The sequence below is a fragment of the Anolis sagrei genome, chromosome 3 (assembly GCF_037176765.1).
Source record: "Anolis sagrei isolate rAnoSag1 chromosome 3, rAnoSag1.mat, whole genome shotgun sequence".
NCBI classification, from domain to species: Eukaryota; Metazoa; Chordata; class Lepidosauria; order Squamata; family Dactyloidae; genus Anolis; species Anolis sagrei.
The window spans coordinates 91,678,808-91,700,533 of record NC_090023.1 but is presented as its reverse complement, the minus strand read 5'-3'; the positions used below and the strand labels follow the sequence as shown (position 1 = coordinate 91,700,533).

Sequence of the window (21,726 nt, the reverse complement as noted above, 5' to 3'; positions counted from 1 at the left end):
ATGGGTAGTAACAGACATATCTAGGTTAAAGAACTGACTAATTTATAAAGTGCAACGACAAAAAGTCCAGTCCAGAGAGAAGATGGTTCCCTGTGTAACACACATTTTTGTTGCATTGTGTTCTGCCAAATTAAGTTCAGTGTTGGATATTACATGAGGTTTGCTGCTAAGACTCCCTATGGATACCAAAAATCATGCACATTCAATTCCCATTACATAAAGTAGCATTGTAAATCTCTTATACAAAATGGCAAAATCTAGGCTCTCTTATTGTAATTAAAATATATTCTCAAGCTGTAGTTTGCTGAATTTGTGGATGCAGAATCCATGGTTATGGAGGTCCCACCGTACTGATGAAGTCCATAGTAACTTCCCAATAAGGATACTTATGACAAAATAATGTGGTAGGACTTTAACTAAAATTCATGCTGATGGTCACCCAAAATCAGTGCTGATTATCACCCAAAATCAGAGTTAACTTAAATTTTTTGCATTAATTAACACATCCACAACTTGTATTTAGATTTTTTTATTTCATTATATACAAATATTTTACAACTTAAATGATTTGGAGACACTAATTGCTGGGCAGCAGAGGTTGTTTTAATTTTCTCCTCTGGCATTGGAGCAGTTTGTGGATATCTTGCACCTTTAGACTGCAGTCTGGTCCTCACATCCAGAAGATGACAAACATACAGTAGGACATATATTAAGTAACAAAAGAGTATGGTCATGGCATTTCAGCTTAAAAGATGTTTCTTTCCAAGAAACTGAACTTTTCTGTCAAATGCAGTTGATCGAATTGGAGAATTGGGTTCATAAAATGGATTCATTGCAAACTGAGGAAAGAAGATAACATAGAACATATTAAGAATTAAGACAGTCTTTTCAAATGTAGGTGGAATCAAAGATTCAGTATTGTGTTTTTTTACCCTGAGAAGTATTATTTTGTTGATACTGTAATTACCTCAGGATGCTGCCTAGACAAAAGATACTTCAAATCAAGATCAACAGTTTTAGCCCATTCTAGTATTAGCATTGTTATATTTCATTATCGTATAGAGAGTGATCTGAAAAGGCAACATGTACCCTTTTTACTGCTCAGCAAGTTAGTTTCACAGATGTGGAATATGCAGTAGCTCTTAACCAGCCCATAGGACTGGTAATGTTTCTTTTTAACAAAACACAAGTCCAGCATCATTCTGAAAAGCAATCTTCAACAACTTGTAACAGCTAGAGTGAAATATTTTGTGGACCTTCCCTGCATAGGTTGGGAAGTAGCAGTGCACTGTTCTGTAATACAATCTGTGCCTAAACAGTGAGAAATTTCCACTCCCCTGTTAATATGGTTCTTATAGATTTAGACATGCTAATGCTTAAAGCATAGTAAGTGAAAAGATATGCTTCCCCCACACTAGATTCCTACTGTTACATAATTTGCTTTATTTGTGCTGGTAAATCAATAATTCTCACCTTTATATACAGGTCATAGACATCATTGAAGAAATTTTTGATTCCATCTTCTTGCCTTACATCATGAAGCATTATAAATCTCATATGTGGGACAAGTTAAGAAAATACGAATATATATTTATATAAAAACACCAGGGCAGCATATAACATAAAATCATGAAAAATAAAGAACATAGAACAATTTTGGAAATATATGTAACTGAGTTACAGTGATAAGAAATGCTATGTCTAGATTATTCATGGTAAGATGATTCCAGAAAAGGAATGATCATAGCTGCTGTACCTTTCAAAGCTGCAAAACACTGTCCCTAGTGGCTACTAAGAGGTCAAGGAGCAATCACTGGGCTACCAATCTCCTTCATAGGATTCCCAGCAAGAGTTAAACCATATCCAATAATAGGACCACTAAGTACCCTTCATTTTGCCAGGTTCAAGATCAGTTTGAGAAAAAGTGTTAGGTTTTAGCAACATGCTACTGATTGTATGTGTCCCTCTAGATCAGTGATTCTCAACCTTCCTAATGCCCCAGCCCCTTAATACAGTTCCTCATGTTGTGGTGACCCCCAACCATAAAATTATATTTGTTGCTACTTCACAACTGTAATTTTGCTACTGTTATGAACCGTAATGCCAATATCTGATATACAGGAATGACCAAATTTGGTACAAATTAATTTATTTATTTATGACATTTCTAGCCCGTCTTTCTCAGCCATACGGCGACTCTAGGTGGGTCAAAGATTGGCATAATTCAATACCATACGTTCATAAAAGTGCGATTAAAAACAGTCAACATAACATAAAGTCAGTCAACATTATATTTAACATACAATCAAAAAGCATTCTGAACTCCAACCAATGATGGAATTGAGCCAAACTTGGAACAAAGAACTCCCATGACCGACAGAAAATACTGGATGAGTTTGGCGAGCATTGACTGAGTTTTGGAGTTTTATAGTTTACCTACAATCAAAGAGCATTCTGAACCCCACCAATGATAGAATTGGGCCAAACTTCCCACACAGAACCCCCATGACCAACAGAAATACTGCTCTTTGATTGTATGTTAAATATAAATCCCAGCAACTACAACTCCCAAATGATAAAATCAATCCCTCCCCAAGGCCACCAGTATTCAAATTTGGGGGTATCAGGTATTTACATGTTTTTAATGGTTTTTATATATGTTTTATATTGTTATGTTGACTGTTTTTAATCGCACTTTTATGAATGTGCTTTACGCGTGAGTAGGCCACGCGGAGCAGCTGCCCTTGGCTGGCTCACGCTGCCCATTGGGCCTGACGGACAGTGTGAGCCAGCCAAGGGAGGGGCATTGTGTGAGCGCTCCTCCTCCGCGGGCCGGATCATAGAATCATAGAATCAAAGAGTTGGAAGAGACCTCATGGGCCATCCAGCCTCTGTTTAAAAGCTTCCAAAGAAGGAGCCTCCACCACACTCCGGGGCAGAGAGTTCCACTGCTGAACGGCTCTCACAGTCAGGAAGTTCTTCCTCATGTTCAGATGGAATCTCCTCTCTTGTAGTTTGAAGCCATTGTTCCGCGTCCTAGTCTCCAGGGAAGCAGAAAACAAGCTTGCTCCCTCCTCCCTGTGGCTTTCTCTCACATATTTATACATGGCTATCATATCCCCTCTCAGCCTAGAGGCATTATCTCCTGACGTTTCGCCTGCATCTGTAGCAAGCCCTTGGCGGGCTGGAAGTGGGCCATAGTTTGAGGACCCCTGCTTTAAATCATATAATCCTGTACCAGCTTAATTTAAGTGTGTATCTTACACAAACCAAGAATAGTTGCAATTCCAAGGTTGCTCCTAAACTCTAACACATATGGATGGAAGACTTTCTACTGGCAGGAAAGCCCCTAAAAGGTCATATGGAATGCTTCTGTCACACTGAAAGGGACACCTACTTTGGGGAGATTGGGAACAAGTGTTTCTCAAACTGCTCCTCCAGGTGTTTTGGACTTCAGCTCCAAGAAATACCAGCTAGTTTACCAGCAGTTAGGAATTGTGGGAGCTGAAGTCCTAAACATCTGGAGGAGCACGGTTTGAGAAACTCTGCTCTAGACAGAAACCAAAAGAACAGGTTGCAAGGGAAGTAAATTTGCAAATGTTGTCTCACCATCCCTTCCTCCAACTAGATCTTGTTCTATTCTGCAAATTGATGTAGCTTTTCAGTTTGGAAGCCTAGTTAGAATCTCAACCATTGTTCCAAGCTCATATTTTACCAAGTTCTTCATCAGTAAACTGCCCCACCCTCAAAAGGATATGTCCTGCAGTAACAAAAGCTGAGACAAACCATTCATTAAATTTGTCCACAGTCTTCAAATACATATTATTAGATAGCCACATATTCTCATCCACCAGGTCAAGGGCAGCATGAGCTATGAATTGATTAAGATGGCGATGGTCATCCTGAGGGGGCAAAGGAAATTATCCTCAAAAACAGAATAAAGCATAATTTTATTAAACACACTACTTGGTGTAAAATCTGTCTGTAATACAACAGATAACTATGAAGTATTTAAGTACATTTCACATTTAATGTAATGTATGTCTGGAATGAGAATCAGGAATTGAGCCAGTATATTCTATTCAAAGCAAATCACAGATATCTGCTTTAAATATTTTCAACATTTTTGCATATACAAAAATATGTCACTGTGGCATGCATGGTGAATGATATGAACTCCCTGCAGTTTTTTTGTAAGCAATTCCAAAAGTTTTGTTTCAGTTGTTAATGGAATGATTTAATGCAACACATCTGTATTGCCACTAGTTTGGTACTTTCAAAACTGCCCTACTGATGATCAGCAGAACAGGATCCATCTGCTCCTGGTGAGAGTTAGCACATATGCCAAAGGTTGAGGCCTACGCATTGCGATTCAAACTTCTGGATTTTCACTAGTAAAAAAAAATATTAGACTCTGAAGCTGCCCATCAGTACATCTTGTTATTCTGCATTTTCTATTACCCTTAATCTCATTATTGGTCTGTGCACATTTTTTCAATGAGACAGTACTGAATGCAGTGGAGCATTTTATCATTTGTTGCTGTGGAATCCAGGAATGGACTATAAAGCCAAAGATCCCTCTGCGCCAAGCTAAGTGGACAGATGCGAGCAGTGACATACTACCTTGCCAATCAAATTCACACCAGACATTTTTCTTGGTTTATCGTCCTTCTTCAAAGTAATTAAAATACAATATTGGGAAGGATAAGGAAACAAATACCAGATATTTGGATATATTTCTTTGGAGCAATAATGATTTTAATGGCAACTAATTTAGATAAGAACCAAGATGAACAATCAAGTCTATAAATGGATCCAATGCCCTGATTTCAATACTATGTACATGTGCAGTATTTAAACAAGATTTCACACCTTAGATTCTATTTTACCAGCTGGTAGAAATTCCATTTCAAACACTGGATTGTCATGATGACCCACAATTACAAAGTAGAAGCTTCCAGACATGATTCAAGTATTGTCCGTTCTGAAAAAAAAAAACAACATAATAGTGTGGTTGAAAGTGTCAAGTTGGCTACTGTATTCATCACTCTAATAATGAGGGTCCTCGCTTTTAAAGTCTTGGAGCCCTTTTTGAAGGAAAAGTTTCTTGTGGAGTCCCAAGAAACTTTTGGTCACAGGGGCTGCAATGCATTTTAAAATTTAACAGATGGGCTGTGCCAGATGGATAGAAAATGTTTTTGTGAACTCACTGGTGCACAAATTTTAATTGTGCAAAAGCTCTACCGGCCACCGCCAAGACCTGGGGTTCCAGGCTCAGCGATGAGTCCAGGATCACTCCCAAACTGCGAACCTGCGTCTTCAGGGGGAATGTAATCCCGTCTAACACAGGCTGTAATCCTATCCCTGATTTATGAGGCCCTTATCCAGGCTGACACAGAAGCCAAAGCAGCGGTTCAGGACCTGCACAGCCTAATTAGTAACAGGAGGGAAGGAGTGATAGAGCTGAACAACATCCGCGTACAGATGACATCTAACCCCAAAACTCCAGATGATCTCTCCCAGTGGCTTCATGTAAATGTTAAACAACATGGGGGACAATATAGATCCCTGCAGGACCCCACAAGTCAAAGGTTGTGAGAGCGAGCAGGTGTCTCCCAGCAACACCTTCTGGGAACGACCCTCAAGGAAGGACTGGAGCCACTGTAGAACAGTACCCCCAAGTCCCATATCCCTGAGGCACCCCAGAAAGATACCGTGGTCTACGGTATCGAAGGTCGCTGAGAGGTCCAACAGAACCAACAGGGACACACTCCTCCTGTCTTGTTCCCAACGTAGATCATCTACTAAGGCGACCGAGGCTACCATGTCCTGTCCTAAAGCCAGACTGTGCCGGAGTTAGATAATCAGTGTCTACCAAGAATCCCTGGAGTTGCGAGGTCACCACACATTCCAAGACTTTGCCCATGTAGTGCTTAACTCACAGGACTGCCTTCTCCCATATATTCTGACCCACACTTAGGTTCTCTGGGGGCATCTATTCCAGCCTGCCAGAACCTGACTGGTGAGCATTACCCAGAAAACCTTTTCATTGGCTGCCCCATGACTGTGGAACCACCTCCCAAAAGAGCTCCAACAGCTAAACAAGCTGTCAGAATTTAAGACTGAAATGAAGACCCATTTCAGGCCTACCAGACAAATTTCAATCATGAGTTTTGATTTACAGTCCTTTGCTACTATATGTCAATTCTGTATCAGTTTGGTGCAAGTTTTAAAAAATATTTTTGTGTTTTTATTTATAATGTTCATATGTTTTTGACTTGCTGTACCCTGCCTCGAGCCATCAGGAGGCGGATGTTGTTGCTGCTGTTTATTCATTCAGTTGCTTCCGACTCTTTGTGACCTCATGGACTAGCCCACGCCAGAGCTCCCTGTTGGCTGTAACCTCCCCCAGCTCCTTCAGAGTCAAGCCATTCACTTTAAGGATATCATCCATCCATCTTGCCCTTGGTCGGCCCGTTTTCCTTTTCCCCCAGCATCATTGTCTTTGCTAAGCTTTCCTTTCTTCTCATGATGTGGTCTCTACTATCCTTCCCTCCAATGAGCAGTTGGCCTTTATTTCCTGAAGTATGGACTGGTTGGATCTTCTCGCAGTCCAAAGCAGTCTCAGAACTTTCCTCCAACACCACAGTTCAAAAGCATCTATCTTTCTTTGCTCAGCATTCCCTAAGGTCCAACTCTCACATCCGTAGGTTTCTATGGGGAATAACATTGCTTTGACTATGCGGATCTTTGTTGGCAGTGTGATTTCTCTACACTTCACTATTTTATCGAGATTGGACATTACTCTCCTCCCAAGAAGTAAGCATCTTCTGATTTCTTGGCTGCAGTCTGCATTTGCAGGAATCTTTGCACCTAGAAATACAAAGTCTGTCAGTGCCTCCATGTTTTCTCCCTCTATATGCCAGTTATCAATCAGTCCGGTTGCCATAATCTTGAGCTTTTTATGTTTAACTGCAAACCAGCTTTTGCACTTTCTTCTTTCACCTTGGTTAGAAGGCTCCTCAGCTCCTCCTCACTTTCAACCATCAAAGTGGTATCATCTGCAGTTGTTAATGTTTCTTCCAGCAATTTTCACCCCAGCCTTGCATCCATCAAGCCCCGCACATCGCATGATGTGTTCTGCATACAAGTTGAATAGGTTGGGTGAGAGTATACAACCCTGCCGTATGCCTTTCCCAGTCTTTAACCAGTCAGTTGTTCCATGGTCAGTTCTTACTGTTGCTATTTGGTCCTTATACAGATTCCTCAGGAGAGAGACAAGGTGATTTGGCATGCCCATACCACCAAGAACTTGCCACAATTTATTATGATCCACACAGTCAAATGCTTTAGAATAGTCCAGTGTTTCTCAACCTGTGGGTCCCCAGATGTTTTGGCCTTCAACTCCCAGAAATCCGAACAGCTGGTAAACTAGCTGGGATTTCTGGGAGTTGTAGGCCAAAACACCTGGGGATCCACAGGTTGAGAAACGCTGGAATAGCCAATAAAGAAAGTAAATCCTATTAAATTCATGGGGTCGCCACAAGATGGCAGGCGACTTGAAGGCAGATGCACTGGCCCTTGCCTTTGGGTCTGCATTTCTGAATCGGGGTACATTGATAGAGTTTGGCATTGATAGAGTTGGTATTGGTAGTTTGGGGAAGCATACCCCCCCCCCCCCCCCCAATTTGTCAAACAGCAAATCCTATGATTCCACAGCGCTGAGTCATGGCAGTATCAACCTACATTAATTCTACCGTTTGCTTCCCAGCACCACACACTCTGTCTCGCCCGTGAGGAGGCCCTCCCCACAAGCACAGCTACGTCATCGTTGCCTCTGAGACTCGACCTAGCAGGCTTTCAGGACAGGCGGCCACTTCCAACACCCCCGCCAACAGCTTTGAGCACCCCCCTCCCCCAATTACGAAACGACATTATTTCCCACCCTTCTCTCCCTCTAATGGAATTAAGTAATAAAAGAGTACCTCAGTTTCAATTGCTGACTGGAAATATAGTGCGAAGAAACTACTTCCTTCTTACCCAAAACATCCGGCGCGGATTGATGCCGTCACGACACCGGCTTGAGCTGTTTAGACTGAGGCTAGTATCAGGAAGACCGCCCTATTTTGAATATTCTCGCGAGAGTACCGGGCATCGCCTAAAAGCATTGATATCCCAGCAGCAAAAGGATCTCCCTGTAAGGCATATTATCGCGAGAGTTCCAAGCGAGTGGTTTTGGTAACAGTGGCAGCGAGTGAAGCGGTAGTAGGGTAGGCGTCGCAGCTCATGGCTTAGTTGGGGAGGGGCGGGGCCTTGGGAGATGCGCGTGCGCAGTCGCGTCCCGTCAGTTGGCGGGGGGAAGCCGCGCGTCTGTTTGCCTGCAGTTTGCAGGTTGGGCCTCGTCGCTGTCAGTTGATGTCTTTCTCCTTCGCCGGGCCTATCAGTGCGTAGAGCTAAATAAGTGGGGAGTGTTAGCTTATTTCTCCATGACTGGACTGTCAAGAGGACCAGAGGACCAAACAGACTTACTTTAAAAGAGAAAAAGGTGGAGTGCCAGATATTTTTGTTGGTTTCTTTTCCCTGTACAGCATAAGCAGTGTGAGAAAGGTTCAGGCTTCTTCTGGCTGCTGTTTACAACCACACTTCCCAGAGCTTTGCTTGTTTAATGATCTTATTCACAGAAAAAATGTCTAAAAGGTGGGATAGGGAAGTTATTATGTTCAAGAACCAAAGATTCCTTGTGTCTCACCCTTCAGGCAACATGGCTCATAAATTATTGCAATCTAAACCAGGCATGGGCGAACTTGGGTTGTCCAGGTGTTTTGGACTTCAGTTCCCACAATTCCTCACGGCCTGAGGCACCTTCCTTTTCTCCCTCAGCCGCATAAGCGGCTGAGGGAGAAAAGGAAGGGGCCTGAGGCCCTGAGGAATTGTGGGAGCTGAAGTCCAAAACACCTGGACGGCCCAAGTTTGTCCATTTACTTTTATATTTAGTTTTATATCCTGCCCTCTCTCCCTCACAGAGGGACTTAAAACACTTAATGCTCTGCATCAATTTGATGCCATTCAAAGTATTCCTTGGTTGAAGCTCCAGTTTCTAATAGGGCCTACTATTCCATGTATCCACGCAAAGTCCAGGAAGTACGTATTCCCTGCAATACAAAAGCTGTATTACAGTTATTGTTGATTCATTCAGTCGACTCTTCGTGACCTCATGGATCAGCCCACACCAGAGCTCCCACTTTGGCTGTCACCACCGCCAGCTCCTTCAAAGTCAAGCCAGTCACTTCAAGGATACCATCCATCCATCTTGTCCGAACGCATCTGCCCCTATGTCCCACCTCGCAATTTAAGATCATCTGGGGAGGCCCTGCTCTCGCTCCCGTCAACAGCGTAAATGCAGCTGGCGGGGACGAGAAGCAGGGCCTTCTCGGCTGTGGCCCTCCGCCTATGGAACACACTCCCAAAGGAGGTAAGATCTGCTCCCTTGCTCCTGACCTTTAGAAAAAAATTAAAATCATGGTTCTGGACCAGGCCTTCAGACAATAGATGTATGCAGCTTTTAGTGGAACAAGGACTGGAATGGTGACTCGACTGATGAGATTGTTTTATGGTTTTAATACTTGTCTACTAGTAAGCTGCTCTGAATTCCCTTCAGGTTGAGAAGGGCAGGATAAAAATATAGCAAGTAAATAGATAAATACTAGTTGGCAACTTTCTTCTCTCTTTTTGGAAAATATTGGCTTCTATGCCAGTTTCTTCTCTTCCCCAAATATGACTGATGATTAATGTTCTGTTAATCAATCATTAGATGGATTTAGTGCATGCTGCAAAACGTTTTTCTATGTTACATTCAAAGACACTCTTCCAAGCCAGCTATTTCTAGTTTTGTATTTATCACAATGATTTAATACTGACTGCTGTGTGAGACATGAAAAAGTAACCCTGTCTGACATTATTCATTATGTACTACTTGGATCTACATTTTTGCATGACAGTAGAAGATAAAATAGCTGGCAGAGTCTCTGTTGTCAAATACTGAAGGTCGGCAGTTGAAATCTGTGAGATGGGTTGAGCTCCCATTTGTCAGCCCCAGCTTCCCATGCGGGAACGTGAGAAGCCTCCCACAGGATGGTAATACATCTGAGCATCCCCTGGGCAACATCTTTGTAGACAGCCGATTCTCTTACATCAGAATCGACTTGCAGTATGTTATCAATTCGCTTCTGACACGATAAAAAAAAGTTTTGGGGAATAATAATTTTGTTTTGTAATGTTTTCAGATCCTGATGTCTGCAAACGAGTCTAAGGTTCTATCACAAGATGAACTCCGGAAAAGGCTGTACCAGACATTTAAGAACCGAGGCATCCTGGACACACTCAAGGTTTTTTAAAAATTCTACATGATAAAAATCATAGTAAACTTAGTTTTAAATATTTGTAGAATTAAATATTTCACTTCAAAGTTATTTGAAGATAAACCAGTGTTAAATGGGCGTGTGTATGCAGTAATAATAATGGAATGTGGAGCTCTGTAAATGTTATACAGACCTGATTCTAAGCAGTTCAAAATAAATATATGCATTTTTATAGTACATCATCAGTAAAGTGTATGTAATTAGTTGGGGAATAGACTTTAATTTTGTTCATGGGAATGTTTACTATTTCCTGTTCAAAATTGGTTTGAATCATAGAATTGGAAGGGATCACAAGGACCATTCAGTTTAACCCCCTTCTGCTATACAGGAAAACACAATCAAAACACTCTCAACATATGGCGAACCAGCCTCTGCTTAAAAACTGTAGAGGAGACTCCACTAGACTACAAGGAGGCAGTACCCTGCCGTACAGCTCTTACTGTCAGGAAGTTCTTCCTAATATTATGGTGGAATCTTTTTTAAAGACAGTTGTGTATTTTATATTTATTATTATTATTAACTTTATTTGTACCTCACTTTCTCTCCATGGGTACTCAAGGCGGGTAACAGTCCAGCAGATTAACAATGTAACACTGTTGCATGTGGTATTACAGAATTTGTCATCTGCCAGATCAGAGGATCTTTCTATACATTTTGAGAATAAGAAACCATTATTATTATTATTATTATTATTATTATTATATTTATATCCCACTTTATCTCTCCCGAATGAGACTCAAAGTGACTATTGAAAGTGGGCTGTGAACTTGATAAAAATACAGTCTTTTTGAATTGCTGTTTAACTCTTCTTCTTATTATTATTATTATTAATATTTATATCTCGCCACATCTTCCCGAAGGGACTCGTTAGCAATCTTAGATTTAGGTTTAATGGCTAACATTACAGAAAATGTAATTTTTTTCTATTTAATGTTTTTGCCCTACTCTGTTAGAAGGCATCCCAAAAATGATACTATTTTTCTGTTTTCTAGACACAGCTACGAAACCAACTCATACATGAATTAATGAATCCAGTTTTAAGTGGAGAAATTCAACCTCAAGCTGTTTCTCATGAGTGCAGTTCACTGATAATTGGTGCTTCAAACAGTTTGGTGGCAGATCACCTCCGTAGATGTGGCTATGAATATTCACTTTCTGTCTTCTATCCGGAAAGCGGACTAGAAAAAGATAAGGTAAGTTTTTCCCTGTTCTGAAGGACATGTGAAATTAAGCTCCTTACTTAGCATGCTTTTAACTCAGTATTGTCTAAAGCAATCTAACTGTTTACTGAAGCATACAGCTGTGTGTTGTTTGTAGCAATATTCACTCCTTTTTGGATCTGAACCCCATCTTTTGCCAAAAGATTCATCTGTCGTCCCTCCTCTTCCATTAATCTTATATTGATATGGTACTATTGCTGGTGCAATCAATCACAGCTCTATTATAGAATGATGTGTATATATAAAATAATAGCTACAAGAAGGGGATAATGTGCTGTGATGCCACTGGAAGATCTGAAAGGCAGGAATGAGGGAAGGTTAGATGCTACATATCCTGTAGGATGATGTGTGTGTGAGAGAGCTAGACAGCAAACTCTGTGAAATGTTCAAGTTACAAAAGATCTGATATGTTTTATTATGACAATTTGGGGGGGGGGGGGATGGTCAGGTTAGATACCCATAGCAGTGAGGATCTCTGGTTGTTGATAAAGGAACTTTGGGCAATAGAAGAAAGAAAATAAATGGAGGGAGGGAACACTGTCTTCTGTTTACTAAAAGTGATGGGAGCTGTTCAATAACATTTGGAGACCCAAACTTGGTGAATTCTAAAGAGCACCGACCACTGTGTATATGTGTGTGTGTGTATAGAGAGGAATGGCCCTCTGTATCCATGGATTCAACAACCCTTTGAAAGCAACCATAAGGCTGATGCGGCCCTCGATGAAAATGAGTTTGACACCTGCTCTAGCCCATAACTTTTTTTACATTGTGAATGTATATTGAAGGTATTTCTTTATTTACTTACACAGGTGCTTACAATGGAAGACTTGCTGCAATTGATCAGGATCAATCCAAAAACTGACCTCTATAAAACACTGGTAAAATCTTATTTCTAATCTTATTTCTGTAGGACATTTATGTAACAAGTTAAATGAATAAAAGTTTGAATGAAATTGTTTTGTAATTACAGGTTTCTGCTTCAAAAAAGGATAATACAAAAGGTATGGCAGTAATATAAATAAGTTTACAAATACTGAAAATGTAGTTCTTGATCCATAGTACCATTTATTTTATGAATGAATAGATTTTATTTTATTTTAAATGAATAGATTTCTGGAGTTAAAATAAAACTTCTAAGATGGCTTTGTAATATCTAGTGTTAACATTGTCTAACAAACTGCTTCTGAAACTATGGGTCCCGATGTTGGGGTTGCAAAAAACAAAAAACAAAAAAACAACCCAAAACCTGGCAACATTACAAGGTTTCTGAATGTCTCCCATTTACACAAATCTGTTAGCAGCAACTTACAGTATTTGCAGTAAACTTTACAGAAGATGTTTCAGCTGTACTCCAAAAAAGGGAAGATCAGCCTATTTAGCAAGTCTTGCAAATGCTGATTTGTTAACAGTAAAATGTTTGATTTTTTAAAATTAATTTTTATTTAGACTAATTAGTACAAAACCTATATACCAAGTTACAAACAACCAAAATGTTAAAAATATTTTTTCTAGCGTAAAGGAAAACATATTATTACATTATATGCATCAGAAAACATTAACATACCATCTACATTATTGAATCTATGGGTTTTACATTCTCTGATGGATATATTCTCTCAATTTTCTACACCCATTAAATGAAAAAGAACCAATGATCTTTTCCCCACATAATAAGACTCTTCTAGAAAAAAAGTGATGGAGGTTGACCCTGTCTTTGTCGAAGCAAAATGTTTGATTTTATACCTATTTTATATATATGTAAAATTTTATTAGGCCAAAAGGGGCCCCAAATGGAAAGGTTTAAGAATCCCTGATCTAACACCTCAATTTTGTATGAGTTAATGAGCACAGTGTGAGGGAGTAGCATTTCAGGAGTTCAATAGATTAAAGATAATACCTGTATGTCCTTGAGTCTAATGCACCATCGAATTTAAAGTATTGGCTGCCGAATGTAATTCACAGTGGCAAAAGATGTGCTCTTTGTAATTTGACCAAAAAAGGTGTGCATTGCAGTTGCTACCTGCTCAATGTCATGGAATCATGGGGCCTGTAGTTTGAGCCTTCTCTGCCAAAGAATCCTGGTGCCTCAACAAAATACAAATCCCAGGATAGCATAGCATTGAATAGCTCCTGAAGCAGCTTTCCTTTGCTTTGGCCCAGCACAAAGATTACTGTACGGCACAAATCTAATGCACACCCCAATTTTGGCAAGATCATTTAGCCAAAAACATTGAGCATTAGACTCGAATAAAAACAGTATTAAAATGTGCTTGTCAATACACTGTATGAATAGTGAGGAGTGTGGAGGGTGGATTTTTTGTTTGTTTACATTTCCACTCTACCACATGCTGTTGTATGGTCAAGTTTATTCGAAGAGATGTAAAAGTTTTTTGTAACTGAGATAATATATTCTTAAAAGATCCTTTCTCTTGAGACTTGTTGAACTTCTACTTGCTCATTGACACAGTGTAACTGTTGCAAAATGGCTGATGTCAAATTTGAAAACATCACTTGTCGCTGCAGAAATACATTATTAATACTGCTTTTCTAAGGCTTTCTTATACAGATTTTGACAGAGTTGACAGAACATAACTTAAATAAGGAGAACTGTAGCATAGCAACTCAGACAAGTCCATTGCCTGGTAAAGAATCTCTTGGTAAGTGAAGTTTTAGCCACATGTTCACCTTTCAATGTTTGTATCCATCTTTAATAATAGATTATGTTTTGGAGCTGGTTTTTTTATACTATTTGTTTTAGTTCACTAATTACTACATGTGTACACATGCAATCTATATCCATGGTTCATAGATTGAACAGCTATAATTTAAAAATGTTTTTTAAAAAAACCCTCAAAAGCCCTTCTTAATTTTGCAGCATCCTGGGCACTATATAGGCGTACTCTGGTGTAGTCTCCTCCCATTTCAGAGATCCTCAGGCTATTTCCAGCATTTGTTTGAGTTGTTTTCCATTTTATATTAGGGAATAGTATACCATTTTATTATGCTATTGTATATAATGGGACTTAAGTATCTACAGAGCATCTCGGAACCAAACCTCCGTAAATATCAAGGCTCCACTGTAATTTTAGTGTTGGAGAAACACTTGTTGGTAGGAAAAGGTACTTGCTAAACTCCAGTGTGGTTCACTATGACTATAAGCAAATGCAAGAATCCACCCTTATTTCATCACCACATCATTATTAATTTTATTTGACAGAAAATATTATTGATGGTAGTGTGCTTCTTGTGTATTGTTTCTATGAAAGATTGGTATTATGTAAGTACTTACAAATGCAGGATAAATATGAGAGGTATGCTAATCCCCACCCCTAGAAATAGCCAGTTACATACTGGCAAGATTCTAAAGGTGTCCCTCTCAGACCAAGGCTGTTCTCAATTCTTCTGGTTTCCAACAATTGGCTTTCTTGATTGCTCACTACCATATCCTGTTCATATATGCAGGCAGAACATCACTTCATAGGATAGGAAATAAGTACAGAGATGATTCGACTTAATAGACAGAGCAGAAGCAAATGCAAAGAAGCCAGAAAAAATAGGAATTAGTTAGAGACAAATGCTGGTATATAGTGAGTTGTTTGAGCTAGGGAATAGATTTACATTACCAAACATCTGTCTGTCTGTCTGTCTGTCTTATTCTTCTACATTTTTTCTTATTTAATTTTGCTACCCTTTCTATCACAGGGTAGAAATAGCTCAATAAACAAATTCTGTTTTCTTTATTTGTATACTAAGAGAAAAGCAGGGTATAAATGTAATTAATGAATTTTTACAGCTGAAAAACTTCAACTAATTGATGAACAGTTTGCAGACCTGTATCCTCAGCGCCACATATCTGAATCCTTTCAAGTAAAACTTGCTGAATACAGAAAAGAAATAGAACAGCAGCATCACGCAGAAATGGCTCAAAAGGTAAGAAGGATTATTTACGTAATAGCAAAAACTACCTAGTTTTCCACGAGATTTCATTTTTATATTATTAATAATAATATACTTTTTCTCTGTAAAAAAGAGCCTCAAAGTGGCTTACAATGAAACAAATACAATACACCTAAAATATGCAAACATTAAAATGGAATTAAATATGAATTATATTTTTTTTAAAACAGTTTAAACCCTTAAAATTACAAACCTATTTGTAGCTAAAACCACAGTACCCCAACTTGTTATTTAACATTTCCTTCTTTAAAAGTTTGCCTGAGTTAAAAGGTTTTAGCTTGCAGACGAATGGATAACAGGGAGGGAGCTGTTCAGGCTTCCCTGGGCAGGGAGTTCCAGAGTCTTTATTTCCCAGTTCGAAAGTTGACAGCCCACACAAAACACGTAGAAGGGGGCAAATGTGAACAAATGGCTACATAGTGGGTTTCTGTAATACAGAGGGAACAGCATTTTGGGAGTTGGTTGGGCCCTCTGGAATTCTGAAAGTGAGTTTTAAAGGCTATTTTAAGTGAATTTATTGTATTTTAAAGTGTTTTTAATACACTGTTGCTATTTAATTTTTTTAACTTTTGTATTGCACTTTTTAAACTTGAGTAAGTGTGGGATTGAGTAAGTCCCCATGGGGAGAAAGGCAGGTTATAAAGATAATAATAATAATAATAATAATAATAAGCAGAATGCTGCCCTCAGGCCAAATAGAGAATGAAGTTAAAAGATAAGAGGAAGAACAAGAGAAACATTTGAGGTTTTAAGTGAGCAGACAGAAGTTGCAGCATTTTAAATTTAATTTCATATTATACTAATCCAACCCCCAAATAAACTGCAACATTACAGAAACAAATCAACTAACAAAAACACAAGACAACAGTATTTCTTTTAAAAATATTATATTATTGTGTATATGTGTATGTGTGTGTGTGTATATGTATGTATATGTATGTATTGACCTATAAAGCCCTAAACGACTCCGGCCCTGTTTACCTCTCCGAACGTATTCTCCCCTACGAACCATCAAGATTACTAAGATCATCTGGAGAGGCCCTGCTCTCGGTCCCACCGGCCTCGCAAGCGCGCCTGGTGGGGACGAGGGACAGGGCCTTCTCGGTGGTGGCCCCGCGACTCTGGAACTCTCTCCCTCTGGAGGCCAGAACCGCCCCATCCATCCTAACATTTAGGAAACGGGTGAAGACGTGGCTGTGGAGTCAGGCCTTCGAGGAATGAGAGAACACCATAGGACCCTGGATGGAAGTTGATGTAGATCCATCTTAATAGGACGACTGACCACAGTAGTTTTAGACATAGTGTTATTTTAAAGTTTTTTGTAATTGTGATATATGATATTTTAATGAATGTATATGTTTTTATGGCTGTAAACCGGGCTGAGTCCCTCAACGAGGTTGAGAAGCTCGGTATACAAAACTGTGAAATAAATAAATAAATAAATAAATATACACAATCCAAAACAAAAACAAAGTAATGCATACATTAGATGACATGATCACATCGGTCACGCCAATCCCTGAGGAATACGAGCATTTTATTGAAATAGTGAAAACCTGCTCACGGGCCTCCATACTGAGAGGCTGCAGAACCAACTACCTTCAGGGCATTACTCCTGAAACAGCTGCCTTGTTGGAAAACTACAACGAAGACCCATTTAGTGAGCAAACCCTTCAGGCAGCGCAGAGCATTGTGTCCTCCATCTCTGAAGCCAAGAAAGAACAGTGGATCAAGTTGATCACAGAGGTCGACATGGACAGGAGCAGCCAGAAGGCGTGGAGGCTGCTGAGACGGCTGAGCAACGACCCCTCACAAACTAATACCCATGCCAACATAAAGGCAGATCAGATAGCACACCAACTCCTGAAGAATGGGAAATCCAACTTTGCCACCAAAGTAGGAAAGAAACCAATAGCCAGACAACCAGAGATTGAGAACAACAACCTCCATGAACCTTTTAATCTACTGAATTGGACATGGCTCTCAACAAATGTAAGAATGGCAAAGCAGCTGGCTTGGATGATCTACGGATGGAACAAATCAAGAACTTTGGTCCAAAAGCAAGGCGCTGGCTGCTGGAGCTGATGAATAACTGCACTGCATCCTGTCAGATCCCCAAAATCTGGAAGAAAGCAAGAGTCATCGCCATCTTGAAGCCAGGCAAAGACCGTAACGACCCAAAAAGCTACAGACCAATCTCCCTGTTGTGTCACCTCTACAAAGTTCTGGAGAGACTTATTTTGCATAGAATTATGGAAAATATAGACCCCTGTCTGATTCCACAGCAAGCTGGCTTCAGAAAAGGCAAAAGCTGCACATCGCAAGTGCTGAACCTGACTCAGCACATAGAAGATGGCTTTGAAAGGCAGCAGATCACAGGAGCTGTCTTCATAGACTTGTCAGCAGCCTATGATACTGTGAACCACCGCCTCCTCCTGAGAAAAATGTATAATATCACAAAGGACTACCACCTCACCCGCCTCATAGGAAACCTGCTACAAAACAGGAGCTTCTTTGTTGAGTTCCAGGGCCAGAGAAGCAGATGGCGAAAACAGAAGAACAGCCTGCCTCAGGGGAGCGTGCTTGCTCCATCCATGTTCAACATCAAATGACCAGCCACTGCCAAAAGGGACAGAGAGTTTCATCTATGCTGATGATCGTGCCATTACCACTCAAGCAGGGAGCTTTGAGATGGTTGAAAAGAAGCTCTCCGAAGCTCTAGGTGCTCTTACTGCCTATTACAGGGAAAACCAACTGATCCCTAATCCATCTAAAACACAGACACGCTCCTTTCACCTTAAGAACAGACAAGCATCCCGAGCTCTGAGGATTACCTGGGAAGGGATCCCACTGGAGCATTGCAACACATCCAAATACCTGGGAGTCACTTTGGACCGTGCTCTGACCTACAAGAAGCACTGCCTGAACATCAAGCAAAAAGTGGGCGCTAGAAACAACATCATACGAAAGCTGACTGGCACAACCTGGGGATCAGGTTTGTGCCTTCTTCATATTCACCATATGTGGAAAAAAGATCCTTTCGGCCTTCTACACCTCCAGCAAGCCCTTCATCCTGTTTCTCTATTTTGGCCAAGAACTCTGGAGTTATATAATTTCTATAAAACATTTTAAATATATTTTCCCTAATTGAACTGGCCATTGAAAATTTAAACTGCTTTTTCAAAAGGTGTTCCCAGTCCTCCAAATCAGTATTTCTTCCTGAGTACTAAATCATAACCGTTTTTATTCTGTTGTCTTCTAAATTATATTTCATGAAATCCACAAAAGATATTAAGTACCAAATGTATTAGAATCTCTCCAACAAAACCAGGGTTGCATTAGAATAATTTGCAGTTGCACATTGTTATATTGGTGGGAACCTGCTAGCTGCTGACTAGCAACATCCAGTCGGAAGTGATTTAAATTATTGACTTGACAAAGATGAAATGTACATTTCTTTTGTTTTAAACAGTTAGAGCACTTCAGAGAGGTTGAAATAGCCAAAATTAAAATGGATGAGAGAGCGCGATCTCAGAAAGAAATTTCCGAACTTCGTCGAGAGCTTGAGAAAGATCACCAGGCCAAGTCAGAGGCTCTGAGTTCTCGAGAGAGAAATGCTATTGAGAGACTTCAAAAACAGCAAGAGGTAACTTTTGAAAAATGAACGTGAATATAGGGTGCCTTGGATGTAGTGGCCATGTTGATACCAAACTGGATGTATTCTGGATAAATTACTGTTATTTATGTTTCCAACAAATTGCACAACTTGAACTGATCATTTGTTTTTCATTATGTGGATGGAGCCAATAGTATTTGCTTGTATTGAGTAAGAGAGTATAAGATCCAGTATTTGAAAAAGTGTGTGGGAAGAGACTTTGTTCTCCATACTTTACTATTTTTCTTTCACTCACTCCTCCTTTAAAAGGTTCACAGTGTATAATTTTATATTAAATTGTCTTCTGGTGTATATATAGTTCAGGGGTCCCCAAGCTAAGGCTTGTGGACCGGATATGGCTCTTTGAGGTCATTTACCTGTCTCCCACTCAAATCTTTAGACTTAGGGTCACCCTAAGTCTGAAACGACTTGAAGGTACACAACAACAGCAGTCCTTATTAACTTGACTATCTCATCAGCCAAAAGCAGGCTATATTTCCCAGTGAAATACTGGTAAGTTTATGTTGGTTAAAACTGTTCTTCATTTTAAATATTGCATTGTTCTATTATGGGGTTTTTTTGGCATTACAAATAAGAAATGTGCAGTGTACTTTGGAATTATTTCATGTTTTTTTCAAACCATAGTTCCCCCCACCCCCTCCAAAAGTCTGAAGGACTGTGAACCAGCCCTCTGCTTAAAAAAAGTTTGAGGACTCCTGATATAGTTGAATGGTGGGCAGTACTATGTTTATGCAGGCTGGATTGTGTAACTTTTAGGCAAAATATATGCTATCTTCCTTTAACCTTTTACCCGAGATAATTCTATACTTTGTAGTAATTTATCAGCAAACTGACTGTTGTTGCGAGCCTTGCAGATACAGGTAATTTAAACCAGGGCTTCTTAAACTTTGGTCCCAACCCCAAATGGGATGCCCTTAGCTCAGTGTTGGTGTCCCAAAATAAATTCTGAACATTACCTAGTGACTGTTTTAGACACTTACATGAACCTATTGTGCAGTGTTTACAGTCGACTCTACAGATGATGCTTCAGATGTACTTAAAAAAAACAAAGAAAATTAGTCTGTTTATCAAGCTTTGCAAATGCTGATTTTTATCAGTAAATGTTATAGTTTTATACCTATTTTAAATAGCAATATACCTGAGGTCACACAAAAAAAATTCAGGTCATAAGGGGTCTTGGATGGAAAAGTTCAAGAAGATCTGATTTAAACTACTGCAAATAGCTGCCTGACTGTTTGCAATCCATATATTTAATATTGGTGCCACTTTTCAGGTATTGTATAATAGAAAGTGGGTTTTCCCCCCTAATAGATAGATGCCAGAGAAATTTATCTGCAAAGGCAAAGCCTGCTGAAAGATATTGAAACCATTAGAACCCGAGAGGCAGAACTGAAGCAGAGAATGGAAACTTTGGAGCTGTAAGTTGCTAGGCATTATTCATGATACTATTTTTCTTGGAAAATGTTTTCTAAGCTTTTAAAACATAATTTGTGTGAAACTGCATCGAGATTTTTTTCACTTAGGTAGAAATATTAAACACACAGGAAGGGCAACTATTTGATTCTGCAGACTTTCCTATCCATGTTTTAGGAGTCAAAATCGGCTGTGAAAGCTTTTTGGTATAGTAGCAGAAATCTCTGTTTCTGTCATCATAGTGAACAGGATGATCAGTGATGTATGCCACAGGAGGCAGTAGTTCTGTTGGTTATGAAGTTCCCTCTTTCAGTACCTACCTCTCCCATAAGTCCTCTGCCATACAGAGTGTGTACTTTTCCTCGTATTGATTTCAGTGACAGGATAGTTTTTAACAGACTTCTACCTTGGGAGACATTTCAACAGGGATTAAGAAGACCTGGTTTCTCTTCTATAGAAATAGAAAGTACCACCGTAGGAGTATTGTTCTGATTGTTCTGATCTAAGGAGCAAGATTATTTGCTTCTAAGGGGAAGGTTTATGGTGCTTCTTCAAAAGATCTGCATTAAGTGATAAAATTTGCAACTGGGGAGTAACTGGTGAGAAGTACATGTTAATACAATTTTACTGTTAACCCTGTTTCATATTTAACGGAATATAAGGCAATGTACTGTATTACTAAAGCAACATTACTTTGCACTCTTCCAATAATCCCAATGCAATTTTGAGGTTGATTTTTTACTTTTCTCAGTCCCTTTTTAGTATGACATCATAAAAAACAATTTATCTGATAACCCAGAAGAGGGAGCTGCTGAACCTCTGAAATAGAGGAATAAGCTTTATATTTCCTTGTAATCCATTTATCATCACCACTTCTTGTCTTAAGTAAAGGATTCCTAAGAAATACATCCTAAAGATTTTGTGTATTGGTAGCTTATCCCTCTTTAGTAGGATATGGAAGAAAAGATCCAATGGTCTAGCTAGGCTTGTGATATTTCTACTTTAGATGTTTACTTCAGAAATAGGTAGAAAAAATCTTAGT

General features: G+C 39.5%; 2 protein-coding genes across 5 annotated transcripts in view; one reads left to right on the top strand and one right to left on the bottom strand.

Annotated features, from left to right (window-relative positions):
• Positions 1-513: 513 nt before the first annotated feature.
• TRAPPC2 (trafficking protein particle complex subunit 2) lies at positions 514-8,168 on the bottom strand. The gene is made up of 5 exons (XM_067466805.1): positions 7,986-8,168; positions 4,873-4,984; positions 3,760-3,902; positions 1,474-1,561; positions 514-839 (listed from the first exon to the last, which is right to left on the bottom strand). Exons 2-5 carry the CDS (start codon positions 4,963-4,965, stop codon positions 741-743), a joined length of 423 nt encoding a protein of 140 aa, XP_067322906.1. The 5' UTR covers positions 4,966-4,984; positions 7,986-8,168; the 3' UTR covers positions 514-740.
• Positions 8,169-8,294: 126 nt separating this feature from the next.
• OFD1 (OFD1 centriole and centriolar satellite protein) overlaps positions 8,295-21,726 on the top strand; it is a 37,172-nt gene continuing 23,740 nt past the window's right edge. For all 4 annotated transcript variants that reach the window (XM_067466803.1, XM_067466802.1, XM_060769992.2 and 1 more), the window contains exons 1-9: positions 8,295-8,545; positions 10,284-10,385; positions 11,411-11,611; positions 12,448-12,516; positions 12,609-12,639; positions 14,191-14,295; positions 15,432-15,568; positions 19,068-19,241; positions 20,583-20,689. In XM_067466803.1, coding sequence (XP_067322904.1) covers positions 10,290-10,385; positions 11,411-11,611; positions 12,448-12,516; positions 12,609-12,639; positions 14,191-14,295; positions 15,432-15,568; positions 19,068-19,241; positions 20,583-20,689 — 920 coding nt within the window. In that variant the 5' untranslated portion in view covers positions 8,295-8,545; positions 10,284-10,289. The remainder of the gene's footprint in view (positions 8,546-10,283; positions 10,386-11,410; positions 11,612-12,447; positions 12,517-12,608; positions 12,640-14,190; positions 14,296-15,431; positions 15,569-19,067; positions 19,242-20,582; positions 20,690-21,726) is intronic.

Excerpts from the sequence above, each read along its gene's own strand:
- TRAPPC2 (XM_067466805.1), bottom strand. The coding sequence starts at position 4,965 with ATGTCTGGAAGCTTCTACTTTGTAATTGTGGGTCATCATGACAATCCA. Across the intron at positions 3,903-4,872 it reads CTGGTAAAATAGAATCTAAG|GATGACCATCGCCATCTTAA; the intron begins GTGTGAAATCTT and ends TTGCCCCCTCAG. Across the intron at positions 1,562-3,759 it reads TCAGCTTTTGTTACTGCAGG|ACATATGAGATTTATAATGC; the intron begins ACATATCCTTTT and ends TTAACTTGTCCC.